At 38.5% G+C, this 21,065-nt stretch overlaps 1 protein-coding gene across 1 annotated transcript; it reads right to left on the bottom strand.

Moving 5' to 3' along the window:
- Window positions 1-857: 857 nt before the first annotated feature.
- On the bottom strand, window positions 858-18,387 carry kcnj3b (potassium inwardly rectifying channel subfamily J member 3b). The gene is made up of 3 exons (XM_055213851.2): window positions 16,910-18,387; window positions 16,157-16,373; window positions 858-3,101 (listed from the first exon to the last, which is right to left on the bottom strand). The coding sequence occupies exons 1-3, from the start codon at window positions 17,585-17,587 to the stop codon at window positions 2,392-2,394; spliced, it is 1,605 nt and encodes a 534-aa protein (XP_055069826.1). The 5' UTR covers window positions 17,588-18,387; the 3' UTR covers window positions 858-2,391.
- Between the last annotated feature and the right edge of the window lie 2,678 nt (window positions 18,388-21,065).

A 21,065-nucleotide genomic window follows, 5' to 3' on the forward strand; every position in this document is an offset into this window, starting at 1 on the left:
TATGTAGACCGGAAAGGTATTGCATCGAAATGCACAAGCATCAAACATCTATAGGTGTCCAATAAATAATAAGTTATGTTTTGCAAGGCAAAAAAGCCACAAAAAGTGAACTACTCCAGGCTTAAGGTCTGTGTATACTTCACTTTTTCGTGTACGCAAGGATTAGCGTACAATTCGGGTGTCGCAAATTTCGGCATCAGAATAGCATGTGTGTATACTGTATGCGCACCGCCAGATTTTTGTAACTTCATGTACTTTGTATGTGCAAGTTGCAGAGGTATTGCACTTTGTTGCAATGCGCATACATGGAACATCTGTGTACGCATATGTGTCCAATAAACTATGCTTTGCAAGGCAGTGTATTTGACAAAAAAGCAAAATACTCGAGGCTTAAAGCCTAGGTATACTTCACTTTTTATGCGTACACAAGAGTCAGCATACAGTACGCATGATGCAAATTTCATTATCACAATAGTATGCAATTACTGTATGCGCAGGTCGCGCATGCGTCTTCAGGAGTATGTAGGTCACTGGTACTGCAATTTGTCAAACGCCTGTGTATGTGTACGAAGTATAGTTTGCAAGGCTGTACTTTCAAGTGTGTGGATACGGAAGTATACTTTGGCCTTTAAGGTAAAATTTTCATGTTATAACTTTGTACAGTGTATATAAATGAAAAGTTGATATTTCATACATCGTGTACTTAACCTTGAGGTGTTTTTATAGTTATTGATCTCTACAGACATGTTTTCAACATTGAACACAGTCAGAAGTCCATATGGACTTCTCAGGGTTATTGAAGCAACCTATGTGATTCGGCATGGGGCAGCAGGCTGCCAGTCATCCACACAGCTGGGTCAAACCAGATCAAACTGCTTTATTTCTGGGGAAGACCTCTGCCAATACTAATGAGCATAAATGCCTTAAACATGGGCAAGTCCACCTGGAACTCAGATTGAATTTGTGGTGATGGCTTCAGCTGGAGGCTTGTCTTTCAAGCTTCCTATTATAATAGACATATTACACATCACGACACATTTATTACAGCATTAGTAACCACTCCAATCGGCATTATACCTTTTGGTCAGAAGTAGAATAGTATGTATTGATATAAACACAGTTAGAAAACTGTAAACCACTTAACTTTAACGCATGTGATTTTTCAAATCAGACATTTTTGACTGCTCCTGTATAGCTTAGTGGTAGAGCATAGCGTTTGCAGCGCAATAGGTCATGGTTTCAGGGAACACAAGTTAATAAAAAAAAAAAAACGGTATAGCTTGTAATGCACTGTAAGTCGCTTTGGATAAAAGCGCTGCCAAATGCGCAAGTAAGAAATTTTGAAGTTTCGCTTATTGCTTCGGTTTTCCAAACACAAGAGTTAAACAAAGCCGTAACGATGCTGACAAGTTCTTATCTATAAATATATTAAAACAGATGTACACAGCTATTGTGCTCTTTACTGGTGGGTTTTTTCCCACGCTTCCCATCTGTTCACAATACTCAAGTCATTCAGGTCAGATAAAGTTTAAACTGCTAAACGGAGAACAGCAAGAAAACAATCATTGACAAAACATCATATACAAACTCAGTAAAATACAGGGGCCAAATGTGAAATACTGCACGAACCCAAAGGCTTTCATTGGGAAAAGGAAAAGCTTTAAATAGAGAACTGCACATATTAATATTCCTTTTCGAAATGCTTGTTGTCTTGTTTGGTATTTTACAGTATTTTACAATTGGCACCTTATGTTTAAGGCTTAATCTTCAATCTGGCTTTCTCATGAAACGATTGATCATGCAATAGAATAAAAACGAAACAAAACCTGAGTCAGTTCTTCCAAAAATTCACAATTACAAATGCACAGCGCCCATTCCCTGTCTTAAGATCAGAAAATGAATCTTTCAATTTGCCATTGTGAACCACGACAATCAATCCACTGAAAAAACGAAACGAATCAAACAAAACAAAAAACGATTCATGGCTAATCCAGGCCTACAGCCATTGGCTTTTTATGAAGTATAAATTAGTATGGATTATCAGGTAACGCTGGCATTCATCTCTGAAAATCATACTGATATTCTGTTTTAGGATATACATAATGCAGGTTAAGCCCTCAAAAGATGTTTGGCCTTAGGCTAATATAATGTGCTAATATCTATTACCTGTAATAAGGTGTTTAAAATGATTTCTCCATTCATGCTATTTACGGTAAAAACATGCCATATTGTGCAGAGGATTAGCATTAATCTAATATTTGAATCATATATAAATTGCTATAAGTATAGATTGTCCATTTTACAGAATTGCAATTTCAAAGAGGTAAATGAAAAACTTGTATGTATGTATGTATGTATGTATGTGTGTATATATTGTATATAAAAGTCAGTTCATTTTAAACTTAACCCCGTGAACCTCTCCGAATTCATTTTTCTAAGTTTTGGAGGCAGGTGACCATCCATTCTTCCTCCGATTCCGACTCCACCCACACCGACGCCTCCAGCCAACCGCTGTAGTTTCGGAGGTAGATCTGTCACTGATTGGCTGATATGTTCAGCCCCGCCCACCAAGCCCAGCTTGGGAGCCAGCCTGTCCTCCATGGGACCAAGTACAGAACTGATTGAATGAAGCCTCTCTTCCGCCACGCCCGGCGCTGAGCTGATTCGCTGGAGTTTGACAGGCAGGTCCCCCAGGTTGTAGGTGATCTCCGAGCTCATGCGCAGAAGCTTGCGAGGCATTCCGTCCCGAATGGGCATATCGCGGCCCGTTAGCTTTTGAAGTTTGGCAGGCATGGGGGTTGCCATATTAATAGAGGCAGTTTCCGCCTCGCTCTGAAGTTCCAGACCCTCCAGTGTGCCACTGCCTTCGGTGACCCCGCCTGCGCTGTGGCAGAGGGAGGGGGCTGTCAGAGGGGAGGACAGGAGCAAGCTTTCCTCCTGTTCCTTAACACTAAGTGGAGGTGTGGGAACCTCGAAAGTGCCGTGGAATTGCGAATAGTCGACCTTGAAGAAGCCCTCCTCCAGAGAAATAACTGGGAAGAAACGGTGACCCCACAGAACCTCGTCTTCTGTGTACGAGGTACGAGCTTGGCATGTCATACCTGGGAACGTAAAAGAAACAAATGTATTAAATAAATGGACTATAGAGAATGTTAATACGAAAAAATGAAGTTTTACAACAAATATATTTTAGATGAGTATACTGCTCAACAATAGCCGGGTGACTAAAACTAATAGTGGCATTACGCGCACATAGTCAACATTTGCTGTTGAGCAACACCCACGGGAACGTCTGTTCACGCTCCATTTGGTTGCATGAAAACAAGAGCTTTATCTGTAGGAAATTGATTAGATCTGTGTATCTCCAACACCGTCGAACATCCCTCCTTAATTAAAGCGTGCAAAACCATCACTATAAAGAGATCATTTTTATGAGCCCTTTACAAGTGAACACAGCGTTCAGTCATCAGCGAAGAATCTACTGTAAGATAATTGTTGATTTGAAAGCAGTCATGATAGTTTACCGCAAAATGAAAATTCTGTCATCATTAACTCACCCTAAAGTTGTTCCAAACCTGTACAAATTTCTTTGTTCTGCTGAACACAAATGAAGATATTGTAATTAACAGCAGCACAACTGACTTCCATAGTAAGAAAAACAAATCCTATGGAAGTCAGTGGTGCTTAAAAACAAACATTGCTCAAATATCTTTGTGTTGAGCAGGACAAAAAAATTATACAGGTATGCCACAACTTGACGGTGAGTGAATAATGACATCATTTTTATTTTTGGGTAATCTATCCCTTAGAATGTAAAACTGTATTTACCTAGACAGATAAATAATAAGAGTTCTGTGCATAGTAAAGACATCATGATCCTCAAAAACGATTGTTTCCTTCTTCTTATGTAAACCTTGTGCATGCAAAAGACATAACACCTACTGTGACGTTACAGTCAACCTGTACGCCCACAACATTAAATTACACATTAATGTTGCTGAAATTCTAAAAACAATGTTGTGACTGCTGTGGTAGTGCTATATGCTAGTAAATGTTATATGCTAGTGTTTAGGCTAAAGTTCTACTATTGACATTAAAGTTACGTTTTGCAAGTTCATCCTGAAAAAAACCCCACACCACTCAAAAACGTCCATTAACAATCTCCAAACAAGAGATTATTCCTTAAAATCTTTGTCTGATATAGGCTTAAACCAACAGTCTGTTTGCACACACATAGAACTACTGAACGAGCTGCTGTGTGAAACAGCCAATCAAAGCAGAGCTCAACATTATTATTCATGACCCTTTCAAATAAGACAATTTAATTCTAAAGACAAATCCTAGGGTTGTAAATGGACATGTAAAACCGGCTCTGGATAATTTTTGCGGGAGTGAATCCCCTAAATGTTCGTTACATGTCTGTACGGAACAAGACTCACCCTCTGAAAATGTGATGATTGACACAGAGCAATGTTCTGCCTTATCGCGTGCTTATCACTCACAGCTTTGACCAAAATAATTTAACAGCGTTATGTTTTGCAATAAACCTCCGTCTTGGCGTTGTGCATTGTACGTATTTTTGAGGCTGCTCCACAACAGGCTGTCTTGCAGTGTTGCAAGGTCATCGTCTTTTTTGTACTTACATATCGTTTTGGCGCATAACCGTTTAGGCTTTTGGCTCATGAAGCGATCAAGATTTTGGTTTTAATAAAGTGTGAAGGTGCCGGTCCCAAATTCTGATCTTTGAGGTAAAGCATTTGAAATCTATTTCGGTTTATTATTGGATTTTTCTTGTTCACAGTTTTTTCATGCAAAATCTGGCAACACTACTCAGCAAACGCTCGTGCCTCTGTCATTTTCTGCACCGCGCATATAGAAGACTTTTTCCCCTTCTAGGCATTTCTTTTTTCAGAAGAGAGACCTGTCATGTCCATGATGCACGTTTAAACACTTTATTAACTACTAGTTGTTCAGTTCGGTTATGTAAACACTATGCAGAGTTGTCACTACCTGCATTTTGCGGGAGTTAATTCAGTTTTAGAATGAGGTTGTCAGTCCTGTAAATTACTGAATTGTGTGTGTACAGAACAGGATTAAGCATTAAACTGACAACGGAATTAATATGCAGTGTGTACAGGAACCTATGTATTTGTCTTTCGTCAGTTTAACAGAAACAAATCATTTTATATTTAAAAAAACGCTGTTATATTGTCTTCATTGTAAAAATTCATTGTTGCACTTAATTTTTTACATTTAATCAACTGGAATTTACAATTCATTTCAACTTTCTTGACTACCCTGTAAAAAGTAAAAGTTGGATCAACATAAAACTTACTTCAATTGGTAACTTTTCAACTTTCATTTTCTTTCTTTAAGTGAAAAATTTAATTTGAAAATGTTTAAATATTTTAGCCAATTGAAGTAATTTTAAAACGTTATTTCACTTTTAATTTTTCACTTAAAATGAGAAAAATGTAGTTTATAAAACTTATTTTCTAGGTGTTACCAATTGAGGTAGGTTTTTTAAATAGAGCAGCCTTCACTATTTACAGTAGTGAGGATTTGCTATAAATTTAAAATAAAGTTGAAATAGCTTAAAAAAGTGATTGCAACTTTATTTTTTTATAAATTATAGCCACTCCTCACTAGTCAAGAAAGTTTAAATGAATTGTAATTTCAAATTTAAGTGCAACAAGGAATTTTTACTGTGATTATTATTTGAGGGTCATACAGTATACACCCATCATCAAAGTAATCGAAATAACTTCAGTGTGCTAAGTTACATGTTTGTTAGAGAAAACAATTAATATTTTGAGCTTATTTAGCAATTGCTACGTGGCGTATCCATCACAACATGCTGATTAATAAGGTACATTCAAATATGGCGGTACGTCGACAACATTGAATATCATTAATTATTGTATGCTCAGGGCCGTCGCTGATGGGGTGAAAGGTGGTGACAATTATAGGGGCCCCCACTGTCCAGAGGGCCCCACAAAATCCAGAAGTAATAACATACAGGCCCATTCTTTTAATAATATGTAGTATTATTTGTGTTAGATTTGAATGAAAATCACAGAAAAATGCAATTTGGTGAAAAAAGTTTTCTAAATATATCATTCTCTCCCCTCTAATAAAACAGTTTCTGACAGTGTTTAAATTATTCAGTTCAATTAGTTACAACCATCAGAGGGAGTCAATAAAAAAGTCCCACCTTCAGCTTGTGAACGAAACCAGAGGATCAGAGTAAGGCGGCCGCTGAAGTTTGTGATGAAGTACAACTTTATTTTTATAATTTATAGCAACTCGTCACAAGTCAAAAAAGTAATAATTAATTGTAATTTAAAATTGATTAAACTTAAACATTCAAGTGCAACAAGGAATTTTTACTGTGTTCTTATATGGGGGTCATATACTGTACATTCATACATAAGTTATATACTATCATTAAAGGGACACTCCCCTTTTTTAAAAAAATATGCTAATTTTCCAGCTCCCCCTGCTATTGAAAGATACTGGGGACTATTTTTGGCTGCTGCGTAATATCATTGCACCTCCTGCAGCCAAAGTCCTTGATTATTACGCCAGAATGAGAGTATAGTTCCTAGCCATATCTGCCTAGAAAATCGCAACTTTTAATTTTCCGTCTTTCTTAGTACATGATGTAACTACAGAAGAGTCAAGTTTTAAATAGCAAAAATATCCAAACTCTTTTGTTATTTTTTAGCGCGATGCTAATGGTCTAATCAGATTCAATGGATTGTGCTAAGCTATGCTATAAGTGATAGCGCCAGACCCGAAGATCAGCAGAATGGATTCCAAAACTGTAAATATATTTTGAGCTTATTTAGCAATCGATACGTTGTGTATCCATGACAACATGCTGATCAGTGAGGTACAATAAAATATGGCGGTACGTCAATAACATTGAATCTCATTGGTTGTCATAAAACACACAGGAAAAAATACAATTCAAAGTTTAAGAAATGTCACTAAAATTATATCCCCCTGTGTTTAACTTGAGAAAGTTATGAAATGGCACGAGATATATTCTTATATTTATCCATTATTATACTCTTATCCATTGGTATATGACTGCTGTATGATATATTTTCCATCTTGTCTCTGTGCAGAAGAGAAGTAGCGAACAAAGACTGTGAGGACATTGTTCTATACAGGGATTTAAAGACTACCCCCTGAGTAGCTGGATAAAAGCATAAAGGTTTGAGGTGTTGTTTTCCAGACAGATAAAACCAGGCGCAGTCTAAAAGAGTCATGCAATTGCGGTTTCTAAAAAGCCTAACTGAGGAGTTCTTCCAGGGAGACAACACATACATTATGCATTTCAGAAAGTCATGATTGTTGTTTTTGACCATCTAAACACCTACACACTCTCTCACACACACAGACAAGCACGGTTATCCTTCCTTACTACAGTAAAAACCCCCGCTTTCCAAGCGGACAAATCCAGGGCTTAGCTGTATAACATAATGTTATTCATCTTATGAAATATTTAACAGGCTTTCTGCTGTTTGCTGGAAGAGGGAAAGGTAAGGGCTCGGCGAGTCGAAATCCGGTCCGTCTTACATAACCATTCCATATTCCTCCATTACGACAAATTTCATTTCAGCATTTGGGTGAAACATTGTGCGCATTAGTCTCTGCCAGAAAAAATGCTATTGCTACACTTCAACGTCTGACAGTTATGAGAACAATTTATATTTCCAAGAGGGATAATCTGTTTCTATGGTGACCGTCATCAAGTGCTCGGTTCTGTTGCCACAGAGGTGCTCTGCCTGACCTGTTTCTGTCATCTCGCTTTCTCTCCATCTCTGTCTTTCTTTCTTTCACTCGCTTTTTTACATTTACATTAATCCAGTTGGCAGGCGCTTTTGTGCTGCGCTGCATACATTTTGAGCCACAACACGGCACACAACATGTGTTCCTGTAGCTCAATTGGCAAGTTTGTGAACCTTCAAGTCGCTTTGGATAAAACTACCAATTGGAGGCATTGTTAGTACAACACCTTCCAATCCCAATGCTTTTTTTAACACACCTATTCCACCCACTATCATCATGACTCTCATTTTTTGTCTCTCTCTTTCTGTGTGGTGTGAGATAACAGTAAACTCTACTATCTGGCTGTTCTTAACGGTAATTGACCATACATCCGGGCCCAGTTCTCTCTTGTATCTCTCTGACACACAGTGTGCGGTCCTGGAGGGATGAGGCTATGCCTCCTTTTCCATTTTCTGGCGCCCCACGGGACGATAGAGCAGAGTTGCTGTGTAGCCTACTCTCATTGCCTGAAGCATTCACATTAAAACAGAGATTTTGTAATACATAAACCCAAACCCAAGATGGTTAAAAGGTATCCATGCAACTCAATTCATACTAAAACGCATTAATCTAACCCGGCCATTATTCACTAGCACGGCAAGCAGGTTTCATATCAGACAGACCTCCATGTAACCACTCTGACCTCCACGGTTTCAGTAATTAATGTAACTGCCGGCACACAATTATCACAATAAATCACTTGGTTTTTCATCAGGCATACACGGATTGCATCAGTTATTGTTGCTCGATTGGGAGAGCGTGACGGTAGCAATGCCAAGACCACAGATTTGATTCACGGGGAACAGACGAACTGTGAATACCTTGAATGCACTGTAAGTTGCTTTGAGTGAAACTGTTTGCAGAATGCATAAACGTGTGGATGTAAACTGTTTGACACCAACATCTGTCAGCAGAATGTCTCATGCTCTTCTGAGCAAGACTTGTGTCAAAACACAAAAGAATCTCATTACATTCCTTTCTCTTTTTGCTATTGATGTTTGCGGCGGTTATGGTTTGATGAACATCAAAATAAACAATTTTGTTTCAGACGTTCACTGGGTTATAAAATCTCATCATAAGGATCTTGCAAATCGGAGTCCTGTGGTCAAACTGTAATGAACCACACTAAATCCATTTAACTTCTTATGCTTTAGGGTTATATATGAAAAGGCCGGCTAAAATTGATAAAGATATAAAAATGTGCCTGCCTGTGAAAGTCATTTTTAGTGATTTTCGAACAACCCTTAATAATATAAAGAACATTCTGTGAAAATATAACTGTGATATCTTTAACATTGACAGAGTAAGATCATGTCAAAGATTGAAAATGAAGTAAGAGCAAAAATGTTTTGCTCCAAATTTCAAAATTAGATAATGAGACTTTAGCCTGCATTTCACACACAGGGTCACAAATGTGTCTTTTCAAACCCTCCTTTATATAACACACAAAGAGAAATTCTTTATTTCTATGCAATGAAAGTGAATAAGGACGGAATTTCAGTCAATAACATTTATCACAAATAAATGCCTGAGAATATTTTAACACAAAGCTAGCATTCCAAATAATATAATTGAGATTTCATAATATTCGAAATTGAATTTTAAGGATGATTGGATCAAGTTGTCACATGGTCTAAGTAAGGATTTATATCAGATAAGGGTGCCTGAAGGTCTCACTGGTAAACACTGCACTATTGTTTTCTCATTTCAAATAGAAACGCAATTTACAGAGTATTACATCTTACAGTGAAAGTAATGTGCCTAGACTGTGAAACAAGAGGCCGGTGTCGGGAAAGCCACTGAAAAATGTAAAACATAGTAGGAAATTTTAGATAAAATAGCATTGTTTTGCTACATTGTAATTACTTGATATCTTAAAGGAAAACACAACATATTTTACTATGTTCTTACCTCAACTTAAGCCCTATTCGGACGGGATTAGTTTTACAGGGGGACCTCTGAGAAAATCGTGCTTCTCGGAGGTCCTCTGTCTATTTAATCCCGTCCGAATCGGACATGTCTGTGTTTTTCTCCGACGACCACCGTAAGAATTCCAGAGCAATTTACCTACTGTTTTTCGCCGAACTCAGAGGTCCTCTGAGAAATTTAATCCCGTCCGGATGCAAATGTCTGTGTTTGCCCGCAATATCTTTTGAAAACGCGGTTCATTTCAAAATCAAACTCAAAATCTAACTTTTACTGTAGTAATGCAGGACTGTAAATAGCCATTTATCAGGTGATGAATATCATTACTGCTTGAAGTCAACTGTTAAATAAATGTAGGCTACTATAAATCTGTGAATTCGAGTATAATATGGGTTTAGACATTTGCTACTTACGTTCCATGGCAGGGCCGCTGGAAGTCATTTTGATCAGGGGGTGCTGTGAATTTTTTTTTTTACAAAAAAACCTATGAGCCTATAGGCCCATTTAAAATACATTTTAAAAATAAATACATTGAGTTTCACACTACTTTATTGTCATATACACTTTAGTGCACACAGCAGCGTCTGAAACACACATACATCAGATTAATATATGCGCTATTAATCAGAAGCAGAAATACTTATAACAATTCCAGGGGAAAATACTTTCGTTACAACTTCAGACATACATTACATTACATTATATATATATATATATATATATATATATATATATATATATATATATATATATATATATATATATATATATATATATATATATATATATTTACATACAACATATAATATTATAACAATATATAATATTAAATAAACTTCAAAATTTTCAATGTCCAGACAAACATATTTTACTTTCGTTTTTAAGTTAGGATCACACGTCGATTAACAGTGGTAAAATATTCTCACAATTACATACCTTATATTGATCTTTTTTTACTAAATAGTACTATTGCTGGCTTTTTAAACTTATAAATAATTCATACATTGAACAAAAATAATAATTGGTTTAGTTCTGATATTGTATACTTTTATAAAGAAATACATGCTGTATAATTACATTTTTAGAATATTTTAGGCTTTATATAAGGTTTGTACTCTAAAAATACTTTATTTGTTACAAACAAGAGATAAAGAATTTACAAACGTTCTCATTTCACCATATCCACAGGTGAAGAGTCATTATACAATAAATTCGTGGGGAAGCATTTAAAAAACATTTAAAAATAGATGTATTTGTTTAAAAGCAAAGCATTTATTTAGATGAAGCAGCTACTTTGCGCCTTCTACGGTCTCATAATCGGTCATCTTTTATAGTCCAAGAGACTCAATAATAATCTTTTACATTTTAATCCTTTAAAAAGGCGTGTTTGTGTTGCTTCGCATCCATGTATGTGATAACAAACCCGCGTTGTCATCCCGTAATACATGCGCATATTATCAACGCGCTCTTTACTCCAGCAAATGACACTCGCGTCGCGCATTGCGCCGGTTGTATAATAAAGTCCAAAGTCTCTCATGAGGAGACGAATGCCCAGGGAGTTCAGAATTTCTGTGTGGGCATGCATCAACCAAAGGTGTGTGAGTCTTTTCTGGGTCCTGGTGAGTGCGTACCCATACAAAAGACGCAAGGCGGAGAAGTGCGCTCGGATGAGGCCACGGAGATGGTATAGGCACATGAAATTAAAATCCAAAATACACGTAATAACCTACGTGTGTCAAAAATTATTTCCTAAAAATATTCATAAGTAATATATAGACGGGGTTGCCGGTTTAAAAACATTACAGGGTGCGCGAGCATCCAGAAGGCAGAAAGCCCGATTGGTGAGCTGATCGGCTACTGCAACAACCTTAATTATTGAAGCGTCCTTTATTATTTGTATATAAATAAAACTTGGTTTTAGTTGGAACTGTTTTTCTGTCTTTATTTTTGCAGTGTTACTGTGATACATGTATGAATTATAATGTTAGGCTAGTAATGTAATAGTCGCATTTACTGGTATGTTAACATCAGGCACCCAGCACTGACTCTGTTGGTACTATTATCCACACAACAACTCCTTTGCATTTTGACTTACAGACACAGCTAGCCTACAACACAAGGCACGTCTCTTCTTTCTGCCTCTCGCAACCAGTTAATGGCGTCGCCGAGCAACCCATCTATAAATTGTGCAAAAATTTTTACTTAAAAAAAATCTCCCTCTCGCCAACAGAGGGTGCTGCAGCACCCGCAGCACCCCCACTTCCCGCGGCCATGTTCCATGGTGACTTTAAGTGTTATAGTTTGGCTAATTATGAAAGAATTAATATTTTTGAACTATACATTTTTAGTGAAAACAGATTTTCGAATAAATGAAATCCTAAATGAAAATTTTTATGATTAAATGATAGCGTTTTATACTTTTTCAGCACCGAACACCCAAATTTTCCACTTTGGGGGATACGCTCAGCTCATTAATGTCACTTTTCACTCAGCCGTCCAATCACAGTGGAGGAGAGGCGGGACAAATACCACAACAACCAACTGGCACATCGTACAACGACTGATAAACAAAACAGAAGTATCATAGCAAACAAAGTGCTTAGCTAAAGAAATGCTGGCGTTTTTGGCTGCGTTTAAACAGCCTGATCTCACAAGAATTTGTACATATTTTACGAGTTGGATAATTAGTATAATTTGAAGAAAGTTAAACATGCAAAAACGTACGATTATTATAAAAAACAATAACAAAACCCCACCCCTAACCCCAACGTCACAGGGGTCAAGGCAAATTGTACAAAAATTTATGAATGTGGTCATACATATTATAATTAATTAGACACATTGCAAAGTACGTATTTAGCACATACATGAGATAGCACTGGTTTAAATGCTTTGGTGTACACACGTCCCCTAATTCTATGTCGGTTAGATTTCCCGCCAAAAAATGTATACTGTCAAGGTACATCATAAATGAGAGAGTGAGTTTACTTCTGACAGGGTATTTACTTCTGAGAATATGTTTGGTCCCAAAATGCGATAAAAAAATTATTTAAGACCAAAATCAGTGTTATTCTGTCATCATTTCTCCTTTTTTTCCAAACCGAGACAACCGCCAGTCCTCCTCTGCAGAATGCAATAAATCCGCTCAACAAATCACAGCGCACCATTCCACACATTGTAAACAATAATGGCGGCGCGTTGAATACACGCGAATTCCTAGTTTTCCGGATCTACTTTGTACTTCGTGATCAACAAACAAACAAAAACAACTTTGATGGCATTGAAAAACCTGTGGCCGGGAAGAAACGTAAGCCATTAACATCTAATAATTTATGTGAGAGGCACTCGGGTGAGTGAAAATGACGGCTGTTGCTTGTTCTCACACGACAGCATCAAGCTTCTGTCATGCTAACACATTGACCTCAGGGGATCTTATGAAAAACTTTCCATTATTTTACATGAGGACAACGAAAATCGAGCAGGACCAAAACATTTTACAGCTGATCGCTGTCAAAAATGTTCAGCGACGAGATCCCAAGGATGACAGCAGCAATGATAGTGTTCTTAATATGACAAAGTAGAGTTATGATTAATGTCATTAATGTTCATTTATTTTAATCAGTGTATACCACTAGTCAACTAAATTGATATATAATTGAATTGACTAAATTGAAATATATTTATTCAATAAATTTATAGCATTTTGAAAAAAACTTGGATTTATTGCATTTTGCGGAAAATAATTAGTTTTTAGAATAAATCTTTGAAAATCAAATTACGGATTTGAATTTTTAATGTTATTATAACCTTAAAGGAATAGTCTACTCATTTTCAATATTGAACTAGGTTATTGCCTTAACTAGGAAGAGTTGATACATCCCTCCACCATCTGTGCGCGCGCACGCAAGCGCAGGAGCGCGCTGCGACACTTCGATAGCATTTAGCCCAGCCCCACCCACTCAACGGCACCATTCAGAGACAAAGTCAGAAGTGACCAAACACACCAACGTTTCTCCTATTCAAGACGAGTAGTTATACGAGCAAGTTTGGTGGTACAAAATAAAACGTAGGGCTTTTCTAAGCGGATTTAAAAGAGGAACTATATTTTATGGCGTAATAGCACTTTTGGGAGTACTTCGACTCTGCGCAGTAACACCCTCCCTCTCCCATTATGAGAGTGAGAAGGGGAGCGGACTTTTCAGGCGAGTCGAAGTACTCCCAAAAGTGCTACCACGCCATAAAATACAGTTCCTCTTCTAAATCCGCCCAGAAAAGCGCTACGTTTTATTTTGTATCACCAAACTTGCTCGTATAACTACTCGTCTTAAATAGGAAAAACGTTGATGTGTTTGGTCATTGCTAACTTTATCTCTGATTGGTACCATTGAATGAATGGGGCTAAGCTAAATGCTATCGAAGTGTTGCAGCGCGCTCCACCAGCGCTTACGTGCACGCACACAGATGATAGAGGGATGTATCAACAATTCTTAGTTAAGGTAATAACATAGTTTAATATTGAAAATGAGTAGACTATTCCTTTAAGATGCTACGTGAAAGTTTGTAACAGAAAATAGTGGTTTTCATCTTGTCACTTTCTTGGTATAGAAAACACATTTTTTACCGAAATGAGTCAAAATGAATTTATTGCATTTTGAAACCAAACTCTTCATATGTTTGTTCATTCCTTTGTCATTTGATAGTACTTTTACAAGATGCAAACTTTCAAAACGAGCAGAAATCATTATTTAAATACATTAGTTTCAATGCAATCCATACTGAAAAGTGCCCATTATTCATAGGCTATAAATACACATTCAAAAAAAGTGTTATTTAAAAGTCTTACATGCTTTTTTGCATAATTTATCATCTTTCTGCTATATTTAACTGTGTTTGCTTGTTTGAAAAGGCTTTTTAGTACAGACTAATGTGAAAAGCTGTAAATAATTTGACAGCTGTGGATGTGGGCACAGCTGTCATGTTTTTTTTGCAGAGCAATGAATGGCTCTGGGCTTGTCCCCAGTGAGCTCTTGGCCCTGAAGTCACTGTCTCTATGCCAAAAGGAAGTTATCATATTGATGTCAAACTATTCCTCCAGCCACACTGTGAGAATCCGTATGAAATATGAGCTGAAAGGAAAAACGTCCCAAACACACAGACTTAAAGATTAAAATAAAGGGCCACAAAAAAAAAATCCACGGATAACAAGTTTGTGCCGTATCGCTGCATCTGTATCATAAACCTAGACATAATTACAGAACAAAATTAAAAATGTCTAATGACTTATTTGATAAGTAGTAATTAGTATTTGATTTATGTGGCTGATAAACACAAGTTCTGTCTCTCCATACTTCAAACACACACTGGTATGACTTTACTGTATGGTTAAGCGTTTAAGAAGGGGCCGATTTAGTTGCTATGGAAACTGATTCACAATGGGGAGCACAGAGTGCTGACTAACTGTACATAATTCAGTTTTTTTTCCGTTTCTTTTCCTTTTTTTACCCACAAATCCCTTCACTTTCTGTGGGTGGAATAATCAGATGTGCCATCCACCAGAAGTATATGATTTCATCCTGTTTAAGAATATATGATGTCTTAATATACAGTATGTTGTATATGTTGTGTTTAATGCTTCCTCGTTTGTAGTTGCTTTGGATTAACGCATCTGCCGAATGAATAAATCTCATTCTGTTTCAATTAATTGACACCATGGGAGCATGTGGTACTATCGGCACTATTGCGATCGATGGTTTCTAAAGTGTGTATTGACTTCCACATGCTTGAATTTGTGTAAATCGTTGTGTTAAACGCTGCAGGGTGAGAAAGTAAAGGTGAGCTGGTATTTGATTGACAGGTGGCTTAATATCCAAGCATGCCAGACTATAGAACCATGAGACAGAGAGAAAAGCGAAAGACTAGCTTTGTATTTCATGTCTTACATAACATCTCTTTCTTTCTTCGTTGGAGTAGATACACGATACTCATTCTTTTCAATCACTAAAAGCAGAAAGCAGACTAATAACGGTAAACCTAGTTCTTTAGAATGACTCACACATACTGTACACACTGTACATATAACAAGCCACCCCAACCCCCTTATCCTGATGAAATACTCTACTATTGACCAGGGATTTTTTAATGTGCAGAAAAACATACACAATAAAAAATGCATCTATCTACAGGGCAGAAATACAAAAGCATGAACCTGCAAACTAATTAATTTTAATACTCTACAAGCAAAAGAGGGGCTATACCTTTATTTAAAAAAATACTAAAGAGTGTATATCAGTGCCTCAAAGGAACATACGGGTACCTAATGAGTACATACTACAAAAGTGTTTGGCACATCATCTGAGCATTTTGTTACATATGTGTTATAATAAAAACTTACCGGTGGTCTCCACGATCCCCTCTAAGATAACCACAATCTCAAACTGCTCTGTTTGCATGGACCTGAGCGAGAGATCATAAAATGGGCTTTTGGAGTCGATCACATGGCAGATGGTCAGAGGAGAAACTAAAAAAAGCTGGTCAGCTCCAGTGCTGAACCCGACGTCCAACTCGAGCTGATCCAAAGGCAAAAACTCTCCTTCGGGAGTCTGACGGGACTAAAGAAAAGCAAGAGAGGCAGACAAAGAAACAGTAATTGTAATTAAAATAGTGAAAGTGATAAATGTCATCCCTTTAATCTTTGCAAATTTTGTTTGCACAACCTTTCCGTCATTTCTTCCATGAATTTGCTTATATAAATGTTGTGGGAATATAAGTGTAAAATATTTTCCGCTCCAATAAACTGAATGTGAAATTGAAAGAGGCAGAGCTGTCATTCTGCACCTTCAGTGCTACAGAGGGTAAGGTTGTCTCCACAGGTCACATGGAGCAAATCAATACGTTGTCCATTTTAAGTGGCCAAAATTAAATTACAGCTTTTGTTTCTGCCTGGTTATCTGCTTGAGGTAAAACCAGAATGAACTGTAAACCTTAAACTTATCATTAAGTGATGTAAATATTCATAAGTAGACAACATTCATAAGTTCACACACATTAATAGGCTATTGAAATATATATTTACGTACATTAACTACACATAATCTATAATGTGCCTTTTCCTCCTCTCTATGTTTGGTTTCAGTTGCATACTTACTTTGAGTAGTTTGCAGCGTATTTGCGCGGAAACCATATGGCTGTTGCGCAGGTTGCCCACTCGGAACATAAGGGTCATTTTGCCGTCACGCATGGAAATAGCGGCGTGCTCGCTGAACATCAGCGTCTCCGCCCGTTTCTTCGGCTGGGACATCTTGATGAACATGCAACCAATGAGAAAAGCGTCCACTATAGATCCCAGAATCGACTGGAAGAGGAACAGAATGATGCCCTCCGGACATTTATCGGTAATGTATCGGTAACCGTAGCCGATAGTGGCCTCGGTTTCGATGAAGAACAGAAAGGCTGATGGAAAGTTATACACGTTGGCCACGCACGGTGTGTACTTATCGTCGTGGGCCCGGTAGAGGTCTCCGCGTATAAACGCGATGACCCACCACATCGAGGCCATGAAGAGCCACGCCACCGTGTAGGTAAGGATAAAGATGAATAGATTCCAGCGCCATTTGAGGTCCACGAGCGTGGTGAACAGGTCCGACAGGTACCGGCTGGTTTCACCCCCCAGGTTCCCGTGCTGGACGTTACATCGGCCGTTCTTGTCCACAAAGCGCTGACGTTTCTTTTTCTTCTCGGGGGCCGCTTGGTTGAACCCGCCGCCGCTGGACGAAGTCGTCACCACTTGGTAATCATCCCCAAATTTTTTGCGCAACGCAGACATCCTCACCACTGAAGTTATCCCGAATTCACGAAAATATTTTCGTTCTTACAAAATCGTTTCTTTTTTCGGGTTTCTTCACACTTCAACGCATTTCTGATGAGACCATTGAAAAAGTCACAATCGGGAGAGAGCTTTGTAATCTTGCCGCAGGAGTTTCCTCCGTGCGCCTCTTAATAACCGCGCGCTTCTTTTGGGACAGACCGATGCAGAAACCCTTCCCGTCTCCAAATCCGCATATCTTAACGAGACTTATCTACTCTATTAAACGTGCAAAAACATGGATCTGAGTGGTTTGCTATCTAAGATTGGCGCAGTATGGCACTTGTGCGTTGGCACCCTCCTCCTCCACCTTCATGCGCTCCTCCCGTTTCCCCAGGTGTATCACACCAGTTTGATAAGATGCTGGCAGGTTGACGCCCTAAGAATCCTACCCAAGTTCCTCGCATCCGAGATCTTTTATCTGCCACTGCTGCTGCGGTTCGTCGTCTCACTGTTCTCGGCTTGTGCGCACTGCGCGTTCTCAAACTCCATCTCCAGCCCCGACAAATAAGAGAAACTTCTCGGAGAGGGTGGTAAGCCGAGAGGTGGGGGAGGAATGAACACGTGTTCTTGTGTTGGATACCTCTCTTTTTTTCCTCTTTCTGCTGCGCTTGTAATAAGTCTTTCTCTGAGCGGCGCTGCACATATAACGTAATCTATAAAGATGCGCGCTTACCACCAATATGTCATTTATCAGAAAACAATTGCACGTCCAGCTTTTGATATATTATGTCTTTTATGCGTCAGAATGATGGATGGAAACTACACAGGGGATTAATATAGTGTAACATCACTGTCGGACAGAGAACAAGATCTCTTTTGGACTAAATGCTTTGTTCATTAAAAAAACAAAACACTCTAAATGCAATCACGGTTATGACCAGAGCTAATGTACGACCTAAAATTAATCTGAAAGCACTCACTACCTCCCTATCGCACCTTTTTTTTTGCCATCCACGTGTCCTTTTTGGGGTTCTTCATCTGTCTCCTTTTCAAGCCAGGCAGGGTGCTGGAAGATAAGGGCTCTATTAGTGTGTTATTTTAGAATCATGTAAATCACTCCCTGTCTATAATGGCCTGACTCTGTTGCTCTGAAAGTGTCAGTACTAGTCTAGAACACTGTGACAGAGCGCCTTTGGATCTCTCTCTCTCTCTCTCTTTATATATCTATCTGGACTAGGCGTCGCGACCCTGTTCCTGGAGATCTATACCCTCTTGGATATTTTAGTTCCAACCCTGCTTCAACACACCTGCCTGTAATTTTTTTAAGTATACCCTGAAATGCTTGATTGCCAGGTTCAGATGTGTTTGATTGGGGTTGGTGCAGGATAGGAGATCTACAGGGACAGCTTTGGTGACCACTGATCTAGACAATAGCTTTCACATTCACACATACACCGTGTACGTTCGTGTGTGAGTGTATGAGCTATTTTAGAAGTGTTAATTGATATATGAAAATTACTCACCCTCATTCCATCCCCGATGTAAATGACTTCCTTTCTTCAGCTGAAAACCTTTCAATTTTTATTAAAACATCATCACGTTATCTTCATATAGTTAACATGGTGAACCTCTAAACAGCAGATGCATCCATCATAAAGTAATCCAAATGACTCCAGCGGGTTAATACACTGTTTTCTGAAGTGAAACAATACGCCTGTGAGAGAAAACAATCACGCGTATCCATGGCAACATACACATCAGCGCAGTAAGTTTAAAAATGGCAGCACATCAATAATGTCAGGTCTCATTGGTTCTTGTATGTCTCATGCAGAAACACATAAAAACACAAGATAAAATGTCAATTTAATATAAAATTAACTAAAAAAGAAGAGTTTATGTATACACTCACCTAAAGGATTATTAGGAACACCTGTTCAATTTCTCATTAATGCAATTATCTAATCAACCAATCACATGGCAGTTGCTTCAATGCATTTAGGGGTGTGGTCCTGTTCAAGACAATCTCCTGAACTCCAAACTGAATGTCAGAATGGGAAAGAAAGGTGATTTAAGCCATTTTGAGCGTGGCATGGTTGTTGGTGCCAGACGGGCCGGTCTGAGTATTTCACAATCTGCTCAGTTACTGGGATTTTCACACACAACCATTTCTAGGGTTTACAAAGAATGGTGTGAAAAGGGAAAAACATCCAGTATGCGGCAGTCCCGTGGGCGAAAATGCCTTGTTGATGCTAGAAGTCAAAGAAGAATGGGCCGACTGATTCAAGCTGATAGAAGAACAACTTAAAAAAAAACACTTGTTACAACCGAGGTATGCAGCAAAGCATTTGTAAAGCCACAACACGCACAACCTTGAGGCGGGTGGGCTACAACAACAGTCAGAAGACCCCACCGGGTACCACTCACCTCCATTACAAATAGGAAAAAGAGGCTACAATTTGCACGAGCTCACCAAAATTGTACAGTTGAAGACTGGAAAAATGTTGGCTGGTCTGATGAGTCTCAATTTCTTTTGAGACATTCAGATGGTAGAGTCAGAATTTGGCGTAAACAGAATGAGAACATGGATCCATCGTGCCTTGTTACCACTGTGCAGGCTGGTGGTGGTGTTGTAATGGTGTGGGGGATGTTTTCTTGGCACACTTTAGGCCCCTTTGTGCCAATTGGGCATCGTTTAAATGCCACAGCCTAAATTAGCATTGTTTCTGACCATGTCCATCCCTTTATGACCACCATGTACACATCCTCTGATGGCTACTTTCAGCAGGATAATGCATCATGTCACAAAGTTCAAATCATTTCGGATTGGTTTCTTGAGCATGACAGTGAGTTCACTGTGCTGGGGTGGCCCCCACGGTCACCAGATCTCGGCCCGGTGGAGCGTCTTTGAGATGTGGTGGAGCGGGAGCTTCGTGCCCTGGATGTGCATTTCACAAATCTACATCAACTGCAAGATGCTATCCTATCAAAATGGGCCAACATTTCTAAAGAATGCTTTCAGCACCTTGTTGAATCAATGCCACATAGAATTAAGGCAGTTCTGAAGGTGAAAGGGGGTCAAACACAGTATTAGTATGGTGTTCCTAATAATCCTTTAGGTGAGTGTGTGTGTGTGTGTGTGTGTGTGTGTGTGTATTTTAAAGTTTGAGGAATATAAACACTTTCACCATTTAAGTTCTTTTCTAAACCTGCTTGTTTAGACATTTTTTGGTTTTATAAGTTTAAATCCAAGTGCACTATTCATATGCGCAGTTTGTTGTGAAGTATCGGGTTAGTACAAGCTTAAGGCTGTCTGTACCAAGGACATTCTGGCGCATATGCAAACATCAACAGCATGCACTTTAGCAGCCTTCTAAAAGCACCACGGCACACCGTGACAGCAAATATAATCGAACGGCTTGCTTGCCAAAAAGGTTTTTCTCAACATTCTCCCGGTCTAGTCCAGAACATCTAAATGACCCACAAAAATAATTAAACT

This window comes from Misgurnus anguillicaudatus, chromosome 8, assembly GCF_027580225.2.
Source record: "Misgurnus anguillicaudatus chromosome 8, ASM2758022v2, whole genome shotgun sequence".
Classification (NCBI taxonomy): domain Eukaryota; kingdom Metazoa; phylum Chordata; class Actinopteri; order Cypriniformes; family Cobitidae; genus Misgurnus; species Misgurnus anguillicaudatus.

Coding starts and splice junctions, on each gene's coding strand:
- kcnj3b (XM_055213851.2), bottom strand. CDS start 17,587: ATGTCTGCGTTGCGCAAAAAATTTGGGGATGATTACCAAGTGGTGACG. Junction 16,374..16,909: donor TACGCTGCAAACTACTCAAA/GTAAGTATGCAA, acceptor GCTTTTCTTTAG/TCCCGTCAGACTCCCGAAGG. Junction 3,102..16,156: donor GGGGATCGTGGAGACCACCG/GTAAGTTTTTAT, acceptor TTACGTTCCCAG/GTATGACATGCCAAGCTCGT.